The sequence below is a fragment of the Branchiostoma belcheri genome, unplaced genomic scaffold (assembly GCF_001625305.1).
Source record: "Branchiostoma belcheri isolate BF01 breed outbred unplaced genomic scaffold, Haploidv18h27 scaffold25, whole genome shotgun sequence".
NCBI lineage: Eukaryota > Metazoa > Chordata > Leptocardii > Amphioxiformes > Branchiostomatidae > Branchiostoma > Branchiostoma belcheri.
The window spans coordinates 275,003-286,953 of record NW_017803854.1 but is presented as its reverse complement, the minus strand read 5'-3'; the positions used below and the strand labels follow the sequence as shown (position 1 = coordinate 286,953).

The window sequence follows — 11,951 nt, the reverse complement described above, 5'->3', positions numbered from 1 at the left end:
CCATTGTTATGTGTAAGCAATCAGTTGACTGTTTCGGAAATGACATTGTTTCTTTTAACTAAGGCGTTAGAAATATATTGGCCTATATATGGTGAGATTGCATCGGGGCATGACATAAGAAAAGTAAAGGTATCTGAGACTGTCTTAGGTAATGTAATACTTGTGCTGTTGGCGATAAAGTTCATAAGTGTTTGTCTTTCTTCATTGTAAGCTGGACATGTTAACATAAAATGCAATTCATCTTCTACAATATCTTTGCAAATAGGACAACATCTGTGGGTGGCTGGTACATTGTTATGGCGTCCCTTTTCTATTTCTAAACAGTGTGAACTAATTCGTATTTTGGTTATATTAGCGGCGAAAGATTTGTTTTGTATTAGTGAAAGATATTTCTCAAAAACGAAGTCAGATTTGACTTTGGAGTAGGTTTTCAGTTTGCTGTAATTTCTGATATTTTGCCTCCAGCCAGAAACAAACGTGTCTTTGAGCCGTTCTTTGAACACGTTTCCAAAATGTTTGGCGTTAACTACTGGGTTTAGCCAAACATTTTGGAAACCGTGTTTACATAACATGTCTTGCACATGAACGGCCCAGTCGTGTTCTTGTTCCACAGCAATATCGTAAGCTTTCTTAACTATTCTATCGTTAGGGAGGTTGTGTAGTCGGAGCCAGTATTTAATAAGGTGGGTTTGTGTATCAATGTATAATGGTAATACATGTGCATAACAAATTAAAACAAATTATATCAAATTATAATCAAGTGTTAACTAACTAACATAAAAATGATAGGCTAGTTATAACAAAATATGGGCATGGGGCAAACAATGTAACAGGTTACTGGAGTGGTTTAACCGTTCCATAGAAGAAAATAAAATACTAGCTAAACAGTTTCAGGTTAAAATGAGATGTAAAAATTGGTCTGACCTCTGACCTCACCATACCAACAACTTGGACTGGACAATGACTGGACAGGACAATTTGTGCTTTTTGTTATTATCATTATTTTCTAATGTCATTGGTTAGTTACTGTTTTTTCTTTATTATTATTGCCATTATCATTATAATTTATTGTATCCCAGTTTTACTGTGTGTATGTGACTGTTGTGTTTTGTTGTGTAAAACAGGGCGCCATTGAAAAGTGAAAAGGAGTGCAATCACTTAATGGGCCACCCTGTATAAAAATGACGGAAAATAAATAAAAATAAATGAAGAAAATGAGAGAACAACATCTGCACTCTCACGTTCGTACCGCCTGCTATCAAAGAAAGAAACCTACAGGGTGTGTTACTGGAAGACAGACGAAAAATTTCTCGACTATGCATGATGTACAAAATTACTCATATACCGGTGGACGTGCCAACTACTAAGTACCTAATACCAGCCCAGAAAAGAACAAGAAGCAGTCATGCCTTCAAGTACCAGAGTTATCAACCAAGAATTAGTTATTTTTGTGTCAATAAGGTTCTCTCTATCCATGAAAGATCTGTGTGGGGTGCGTGTGTCCGTACAATAATTGGTGCCACCATGATCAAATTATGAGAGAGCCATCTCCTGCCTTGCACAAACAGCAGAATTTGCCATTGTGAAAGACTGGCTGCTGCCATGAATATTAATTTTTCATCACTTACATTGAAGCCCCTTACTAAAGAAACGTTCGTCAGAGGTTTTTTTTTTTCTTTTGTTGTTGTTGTCAAACATGTTTCTTCAACACGATGCAACATGCCCTGTCAGCGACTCTATTGTGGAAGAGAGAGAGAGAAAGAAGGAAAGAGAGGGGGAAAGAGGGAGAGAGAGACTGAGAGAGAGAGCGACAGAGTGTGTGTGTCTGTGTGTGTGTGTGTGTGTTTGAGAGAGAGAGAGTGTGTGTGTGTGTGTGTGTCTGTGTGTGTGAGTGTGTGTAAGAGAGAGAGAGAGAGAAAATGGATGAATAGTAAGTTAGACACGAAAATATGTGGCGTGACACTGGCACGGTAGTTCCACGTGCTGAGCACAATTACAAGGAAATTAACACAGGTCTCTATAACAAGTAATCCCCGAGCATTGTAACCGACTGCATTGGACATGAATATTTTAGATGTCTTTACAGAACTCTAAGACCAGGGATTTCGCCAGCGTGCAGGTGTGTCTGTTTTTCTGCATGTTTATCAGCGCATGGTAACAGTGAGGAGGCCGTTCACACTACTGACTCACTTTCTGGGAGGGGGGATGTGATGCTCGGCGTGTTTTTAGTGTAATAACCTGGTTCGTTAGTTGAGGTTATACTTACACGTATACCTGCCTTTTATATATACCATCTATTCTGTATTATAAATCATTTATATCTATTCTGTATTATAAATCATATATATCAAATGCCTTTAATACGGGGTTTAAAAGTAACTGATGAAAAATGAAACATCCATGACAGAAGCCAGCCTTTCACAATGGCAATATGGCAATGCCTGTTGCTCGTACAAAGCATAATTTGATAGTATTGAAGCATAGTATCATAATTTGATCATGATGGCACCAGTTAGTGTACGGACACACAGGTGGATCTTCGTTTCTACCATGGAGACCAATTTGTAACACAATTTTTAAGCATGGATGGGTCTGGTGGAGACACAATGGTTGCCAAGGCAACGCCACAGTGACGCATACGAAGCATACTGCCTCATGAAATATTCAAATGCCATTACCTCTATTGGGTCCTACCGTCCGCATTGTTGTTTCTCTACTGCTATTGTTATTGCGAATTCCGATGTCCTTTGAACAGAAGGACGGTGCAGTCAGACCAGTGAAGCGGGGGCTCAGCCATTGTTGGAAGGATCCAGCTAAGTGCCTGCACACTAATTTGTGTCATCATATGATCAAATCATCCGCACCGTGACGACATACCTTCCAACAGATCGCGCGTGAGGTTGCCACATGATATAAAGACCAGCCCGTCCATGTCCACTTTTAAAATGAGATGTAAAAATTGGTCTGACCTCTGACCTCTCCATGCCAACAATTTGGACTGGACAATGACTGAACTGGACAATTTGTACTTTTTGTTATTATCATTATTTTCTAATGTTATTGGTTACTTACTGTTTTTTCTTTATTATTATTGCCATTATCATTATAATTTATTGTATCCCAGTTTTACTGTGTGTATGTGACTGTTGTGTTTTGTTGTGTAAAACAGGGCGCCATTGAAAAGGAGTGCAATCACTTAATGGGCCACCCTGTATACAAATGACGGAAAATAAATAAAAATAAATAAATAAAATGAGAGAACAACATCTACACCCTCACGTCCGTACCGCCTGCTATCAAAGAAAGAAACCTACAGGGTGTGTTACTGGAAGACAGGCGAAAAATTTCTCCACTATGCATGATGTACAAAATTACTCATATACTGGTGGACGTGCCAACTACTAAGTACCTAATACCAGCCCAGAAAAGAACAAGCTTGCAATAAGCAGTCATGCCTTCAAGTACCAGAGTTATCAACCAAGAATTAGTTATTGTTGTGTCAATAAGGTTCTCTATCCATGAAAGATCTGTGTGTGGTGCGTGTGTCCGTACAATAATTGGTGCCACCATGATCAAATTATGATAGAGAGCCATCTCCTGCCTTGCACAAACAGCAGAAATTGCCATTGTGACAGGCTGGCTGCTGCCATGAATATTTATTTTTTCATCACTTAATTCTAAGCCCCTTATTAAAGATATTTTCGTCACAGTTTTATTTTTGTTGTTGTTGAAGCATGTTTCTTCAACACGATGCAACATGCCCTGTCAGCGACTCTATTGTGGAAAAGAAAGAGAGAGAAAGAAGGAAAGAGAGGGGGAGAGAGGGAGAGAGAGACTGAGAGAGCGAGAGCGACAGAGTGTGTGTGTGTGTGTGTGTGTGTGTTTGAGAGAGAAAGAGAGTGTGTGTGTGTGTGTGTGTGTGTGTGTGTGTGTGTGTATGTGTGTGTATGTGTTTGTGTGTGTGTGTGTGTCGTGTGTCGTGTGTGTGAGTGTGTGTAAGAGAGAGAGGGAAAGAGAGAGAAAATGGATGAATAGTAAGTTAGACACGAAGATAGAGATAAAACGTATGTGGCGTGACACCGGCACGGTAGTTCCACGTGCTGAGCACAATTACAAGGAAATTAACACAGGTCTCTATAACAAGTAATCCCCGAGCATTGTAACCGACTGCATTGGACATGAATATTTTAGATGTCTTTACAGAACTCTAAGACCAGGGATTACGCCAGTGTGCAGGTGTGTCTGTTTTTCTGCATGTTTATCAGCGCATGGTAACAGTGAGGAGGCCGTTCACACTACTGACTCACTTTATGGGAGGGGGGGGATGTGATGCTCGGCGTGTTTTTAGTGTAATAACCTGGTTCGTTAGTTGAGGTTATACTTATACGTATGCCTGTCTTTTATATATACCATCTATTCTGTATTATAAATCATTTATATCTTTTCTGTATTATATATCATACATACAAAAGTGTTAACTAACTAACATAAAAAAAGGCCAGTTATAACAGAATATGGGCATGGGGCAAACAATGTAACAGGTTACTGGAGTGGTTTAACAGTTCCATAGAAGAAAATAAAATACTAGCTAAACAGTTTCAGGTTAAAATGAGATGTAAAAATTGGCCTGACCTCTGACCTCACCATACCAACAACTTGGACTGGACAATGACTGGACTGGACAATTTGTACTTTTTGTTATTATCATTATTTTCTAATGTTATTGGTTAGTTACTGTTTTTTCTTTATTATTATTGCCATCATCATTATAATTTATTGTATCCCAGTTTTACTGTGTGTATGTGACTGTTGTGTTTTGTTGTGTAAAACAGGGCGCCATTGAAAAGAAGTGCAATCACTTAATGGGCCACCCTGTATAAAAATGACGGAAAATAAATAAAAATTAATAAACAAAATGAGAGAACAACATCTACACCCTCACGTTTGTAAGGCCTGCTGACAAAGAAACCTACAGACAGACGAAAAATTTCTCGACTATGCATGATATACAAAACGACTAATAAACTGGTGGACGTACAAACTACTAAGTACCTAATACCAGCCCAGATAAAAAGTAGCCATGCCCTCAAGTACCAGAGTTATCAACCAAGAATTAGTTATTGTTGTGTCAATAAAGTTCTCTATCTATGAAAGATATGTATGGGGTGCGTATCCGTACACTCAAATTATGATAGAGAGTCATCTCCTGCCTTGCACAAACAGCAGAAATTGCCATTGTGACAGGCTGGCTGCTGCCATGAATATTTATTTTTTCATCACTTAATTCTAAGCCCTTATTAAAGATATTTTCGTCAGAGTTTTTTCTTTTGTTGTTGTTGTCGAAGCATGTTTCTTCAACACGATGCAACATGCCCTGTCAGCGACTCTATTTTGGAAGAGAAAGAGAGAGAAAGAAGGAAAGAAAGAGAGGGGGAAAGAGGGAGAGAGACTGAGAGAGAGAGAGCGACAGAGTGTGTGTGTGTGTGTGTGTGTGTGTGTTGTGTGTGTTTGAGAGAGAGAGAGAGAGAGAGTGTGCGCGTGTGTGTGTGTGTGTGTGTGTGTGTGTGTGTGTGTGAGAGAGAGAAAGAGAGAGAGAATGGATGAATAGTAAGTTAGACACGAAGATAGAGATAAAACGTATGTGGCGTGACACCGGCACGGTAGTTCCACGTGCTGAGCACAATTACAAGGAAATTAACACAGGTCTCTATAACAAGTAATCCCCGAGCATTGTAACCGACTGCATTGGACATGAATATTTTAGATGTCTTTACAGAACTCTAAGACCAGGGATTACGCCAGTGTGCAGGTGTGTCTGTTTTTCTGCATGTTTATCAGCGCATGGTAACAGTGAGGAGGCCGTTCACACTACTGACTCACTTTATGGGAGGGGGGATGTGATGCTCGGCGTGTTTTTAGTGTAATAACCTGGTTCGTCAGTTGAGGTTATACTTACACGTATCCCTGCCTTTTTATATATACCATTTATTCTGTATTATGAATCATTGTTGATTAGGTTACTTCGATAACAGGTGATGTCGTTTAAAAGCTCACTCCTACCCATGGTCGTAATGGTATAGCCCTGGCAGGCTTGCTGTCAAATAGTTCATCTCCCGTCAGCCTTCTCAGTCGCAGTTGAGCTGAGAAGCGGTGCTTGACTTTTGGAAGCACCACTTTTGGCTTCAAAACCCGACTCAACCTGACCATTTGGTCACCTGTTTGCATTTTGAACTTACGATTTAAACCAACGAATTCCAAAACCGCTAAGTTAGACCAGCGGTGCTGTTGGTTGTACTTTAGGTACCGTGACCTGACCGAGATACTCTGGGAGAAATGGGCGGGACGAGCATGGAAATTCACCGGCTGCTGTGCTGCGTCATCGCGATCACCTGCGTCTGGCTGGTCAATGCCGAGCAAGGTGAGGAACTGGTTACTCCGTGATCACTTGGACTACTCCAAGCAGATGTTTGTTAGGATTCTACTTCTTTTTGACGTGTTTTAGGCGTTTTTATCGGGCTTTATTTGGTACTGGCATCTATTTTTACGCCGGCTGAACGACGGGTGGCAAATGGCAACCGCCCTTCCAACGCCGCGGCTTCTTAACGCCAAAAAGCAGTTACTGAAGCAACTGGATATAATTTTGGAAACGGTCAGATGTTTCAGCTAGCATCCACTAGCTTTCGTCAGGAGAAATGCAAGTTTCTAAGCACAAACAATTGATTTTTTGCATATAAGTGAAGACAATTTTTGGAAGTCCAAAAAGAAACAAAAGTTAGACATGTGAAGACAAGATGATGCAAATTAGTCAAAAAGCCCTTATTGTGCAGAACAGTTAAACAGTTAAACCTGTCCTGAGTACATAGGCAGGTAGGCCATGCAAAATGTAAACTGTTGACGACATCAAATATGTCAATTCCAAACCATCACTTTAGGCCATGTTGATTTGATTATATGGATGATGTCCGCCCGCGCATAAAAAACAAGGAAAATCTAACAACAAGGAGATTTTATACCTCCGGGTTATTTATTGTATTTTTATATGTTTTTTGTTATGTGTAGTTGACGGTGTTAAATTTGATGTGTTAGATTTAGCGTTCCGGGTTGTGTTAGGTGTTGGATATAAATTTTGGCACATGTTCTGTGCCCTGATACCGTCCAGTCATTTTATTACGAATAACGTACTCACCAGTATTCATCATAACAAACCCCGTATAATACTGGTAACATCAACATCTACACAAAATTTTAAAAAGTTACACAACTCGGTTGGCAAGATGTGTAGGATGAATGGCTGATGATACCTAGGGTAAACAAGGGTTTACAAGTTGTGTGGGTTTAATGTAAGTAATGTACGCACGTATACAATTTTTTTATATTTGCATAAATATTGCGTATATTTATGAAGTATATTTGCATATATGGGAAGATACCCGTAAACGCGCGCACGGAAACCATTTTCTTTATCTAAAAATATGCGCTAAAACGCTGTTTTCCACGATTGCATAGCCACATTTAGTGAAAATAAATTCAACGAATCTTTGGGGAGAATATATATATATATGTATTTGCGGATTTATAGGGTTTTTCCACATAATTTTACGTTCGTTCAACCCGGACGTGTGTACACCCCTCTGTCAGACGCCTAGAAAAAATGGAACAACCCCAAAATACCTAAACAACAGCCAAGGCAAGCCTGCAAAACCATTTTCACGCTGAAAGGGGTGTCCGGGGTCGCCAAAAGGTTTCATTTTCACGCACGAAAACACATATACAATAAAAACAAAAGAACGTTAATCATGCGCAGCCTAATCGCAAAACGTATGCCGATTCCCCAAAATATTCGCCCAACCGCGATAATCAACTGCGAACATGAAAACTGTGAACTCTTACAATATCCTTCCGCGGAAGGATATATCTCCTTCCCCGGAGGTAACAATATCTGATGCCTACCTGTACCTAACCTGCACTGGCCCATGTATATTGACTCTGTCGGTATTTTCTGTCCTCCCCACAGGCTGTCCGAAAGCAGGCTACGTTTCTTTTAGCGGAAATTGTTTCAAGCTCTTTGCCGAGTCGCAGACCTACAGCGAGGCCAAGCAGACGTGCGCCGCGGACAGGGCGGTGTTAGCCATGCCGAAAGACAGCGCGACCAACTCTTTCCTCGCCGGTATGGGAACTGCTGTACGGTGGATTGGGATTTCGGACGCCCAGATGGAGGGCCAGTGGGTATTTGCGGACGGCAAAAACCTGCAGTCAGCTGACTATTCCAACTGGGTTCCAGGTCAACCAGACAATGATGGATCTGGAGAAGACTGTGGCGCAATTAGGAGTGACGGACTGTGGGGGGATGTCCCATGTCAAGACTCCAGGCCATTCCTCTGCCAACTAACACCAGGTATGCTTTCTGCATACTTACTTTATGGTTGTTATCATGATGTCATGTTAGATTCTGTCGTATTTCGGTGTGTCTGAAATTCTCGTTCTCCCCACAGCGTGTCGGATATCAGACTCCTACGTTAACGTCAGGGGAACCTGCTACAAGTACTTTGCTGAGCTAAAGACGTACGATGAAGCCCAACAGACGTGTGCCGCGGACGGGGCGGTGTTAGCCATGCCGAAAGACAGCGCGACCAACTCTTTTCTTGCCGGTATGGGAACTGCTGGACGGTGGATTGGGATTGCTGAAGCCCAAAAGGAGGGTCAGTGGGTATTTGTGGACGGCCAAGCCCCGCAGTCAGCCGTCTATTCTAACTGGAGACCAGGTCAACCCGACAATTATAATGGACAAGACTGTGGCGTAATTTGGAGTGACGGAACGTGGAATGATGGTCCATGTCACGACTCCAAGCCATTCCTCTGTCAATTACAACCAGGTATGCTTTCTGATTACTTATAATTGACTTTATTTTATTTTATTCTATTTTATTTCATTTCATTTCATTTCATTTTATTTAATTTTATCTTTTTTTATCTTTTTTTTATCACCTACATTGTTGTATAGCACTAGTTTGTTTATTAGTCATTCACGGCACAACCACCACCGGCTGCACCTGGGCGAGCACCTCTCTCTCTCTCTTTTTTTCTTGAGCAGAATGTCCCTTGTGGGACTTGAGCTCAGTACTGTAAAATATCAGACAAGAAGATAAGATGCTTGGGGTTTTGAACCACCAGAACCACAGTTATTTCTTTCTATTCATTTCTGTTAACATCTTTTAGTACCAGTCGACAGCATTATCTGTTTCAGTTAGGCGTGTGAACTCCCACAGAGATGTGTGCAGGTGACTGACTTTGTCCCAGATTCAAGCTATAAACCGCTTGTAAAAGCCTTAGCGTCTGTATGATTCACAGTGGTGTTAATGGACAACAGGGAGGGGCAACAACACAGATTTTCAAAAGAAATGCTCCTCCCTATTTCAATGTCCGAAAATCCTTCGGTAACTAATTATAATGAATAGTTTCCAGAGCTTCCACTAGACTTCTTTTGCAGGCTGAATAAATCGTAGAAATCGGCCTAAAAAGGGTATTTATTGGTGAGAGAAGGTGGCCGACCATAGCCGACGATGGCCGGCTGACTAAAATATAGAAAGAAATAACTGTGACATTAGCTAATGGACACTCCTCTGGGCAATGAATACTACCTTGCCACCGTATGATCTGCTTGGATATTACCAGATGCCACCAAACTGAAATCTCCGTGTGCTATTGATATTTTGCAGTTCCCCCAGTAGCTGTTTGGCCCTTGGACGCGAAGTATGGAGCATCAGACGCGACAGGAAACGGAAATGACGGGACAGCAACAGGAACCCAGTTAGCCCCTGGTCCGTACGGAAACGCAGACGGCGCTTTCCTGTTTTCGGGAGCTTCAAATTCGTACGTCCACATTCCAAACGATGGCCAGTTAGATGTGCAGTACTCCTACACCATCCTGGCCCACATATATCCTACTGGACAGGCCGGGCCAATCTTCCGCTACGCTGGGAATCCCACAGCCGTAGATTTTTGGCAGGACGCTACATATAACCTTGTAATGTGGTAAGTTTACTTACTTAATATTCGCCTTCTTGGAAGAATGGTAATCCGGTAATCGATTAAAATGGAGACCTTTATTGCACAGATATACCCACTGGGTTAACATAGTAAGAACAGATATGTTTCATAATGGAAGGTTTTACTGAGCGAGCCAAACTTAATTTAAACAATGATAAAATCAACGTTTCCCTACAGACAAATTCCAATTACTAATGAGCTACTAATGAACCTTTGATCCGAAAACATGCCAGTTCGTATCTTTTCACCATCACAGAGAATCGATAAGAAATCGCATTTCCTGTATAGACTATAGTGCTAATGATATAATAATCACGTATGTGTGTTACACCGAATAGCTATACAGATACAGATCATAAGCCATTCTTTACTGTGACCTGTACCTGACCCTGTGGATATGAATGTGCAATAAAGGTCTTCATTCCTTTATTTTGATTCTTGTACCTACAAGTAGTAGCTACAAATGCCATTGAACATATTTGTTGCAAAAAATGTTGTAGACCCTACTTACATGAAAGAGTGATTTGCAGTGATGACGATTTCGTGTTCTCTTCCGTTTGTTTGACAAGCGAAAGATGTCAGAGACTTTCAGTAAGTAAGTAAGAGGCTTTCTGTTGTAGGCCGAATGGAAGAGATGGACAACCTGCACCTACCATCCAAGCCACTGTGCTAGAACAGAACGCCTGGAACTTCGTGGGTGGAACCTACGACAATACCACAGGAGTGGGATCCATCTGGGAAAACGGCGAACGGGTTGGACAGGCAGAGGTTGGATTCTCGTCAGTCGCAACCCAATACGACGTCCGGGTGGCCAAGGCAGACAGTAACAGTCCGATTTTCAAGGGTCGAATCGCCTGTCTTCAGCTGTACGACTACGCCTTGACAAGAGACGAGATTCTAGCAGCACGGTATATGTGTAGAGGTGGGTCCAATGTCCAACACATCTACAACATTTTTGAAAAAAAGAAAGAATTGAGTGCTAGTACAACTATTGTACTAAAAAAAAGTAAAAAGTAGTTTCATCAGGTTGGTAAATTTATTCAATATAGTTTTCACTGGTGCACAACCTTATTTTTGACTTTTGATATTTACTTTCTCGTGACTTTTCTACTGAACATGCCGTGTTCATGATTTGTGACGAAACAGGGATCTAGCTTCAAATAGCGTTGTTTTGTCTACAAGGTAGAGAGATGGTATGTAAGATGCTCTTTCTCTTCTAGAAAAAAATATCTACCATAAATTCTTCTCATGTATTCATTGCAGACGAATGTGCAACAGACAGTGGAGGGTGTGACCAGATCTGCTCCGACCTCCTGGGAAGTTACAACTGTTCCTGCCGACAGGGCTTCGTGTTGATGGCAGATGGCCACGGCTGTGAAGGTGCGATGTTGGATCATGATTTGTATTGCAAGTGGTTGTGTAGCTGAACCTTTGTTCTCCCCTTTTAAAGATTCTTGACTCCAACTCACGCATTCGCCTACCCGAATAATCCTGTTTGAACCTTACAATGTTTATGTTGTTTATGAACTACTAGACATGCTTTTGCAGATATTAACGAATGTGCAACAGACAGTGGAGGGTGTGACCAGATCTGCACCAACTTCCTGGGAAGTTACCACTGTTCCTGCCGACAGGGTTTTGTGTTGATGGAAGACGGTCATAATTGTAAAGGCGAGGAGCTTTCCATATGTTGCAATTCTTTTTCACATGAAGTTACCAATGACTTTCTCTTTGGCAATCTTACTCTCACTTAAAGTTGCAAATGTGGGAGTTCAAGAGAGATCTTCACGTCTTCGCCTATATGAAAAGAAGCAAGTGGTAAAAAACTCCATCATCAGCAATGTTGGCCAATTGGTGACTTTTATTTTTCAGTGTGCGGCCACTGCCAGGGCGGGGACGTCAAC

General features: G+C 41.3%; 1 protein-coding gene across 1 annotated transcript in view; it reads left to right on the top strand.

Moving 5' to 3' along the window:
* Positions 1-6,222: 6,222 nt before the first annotated feature.
* Positions 6,223-11,951, top strand: part of LOC109471349 — a 5,868-nt gene continuing 139 nt past the window's right edge. Inside the window, exons 1-8 of the mRNA XM_019770639.1 lie at positions 6,223-6,418; positions 8,015-8,395; positions 8,493-8,873; positions 9,717-10,032; positions 10,668-10,969; positions 11,311-11,427; positions 11,596-11,718; positions 11,920-11,945. Of these exons, the coding sequence (XP_019626198.1) occupies positions 6,334-6,418; positions 8,015-8,395; positions 8,493-8,873; positions 9,717-10,032; positions 10,668-10,969; positions 11,311-11,427; positions 11,596-11,718; positions 11,920-11,945 (1,731 nt within the window). The 5' untranslated portion in view covers positions 6,223-6,333. The remainder of the gene's footprint in view (positions 6,419-8,014; positions 8,396-8,492; positions 8,874-9,716; positions 10,033-10,667; positions 10,970-11,310; positions 11,428-11,595; positions 11,719-11,919; positions 11,946-11,951) is intronic.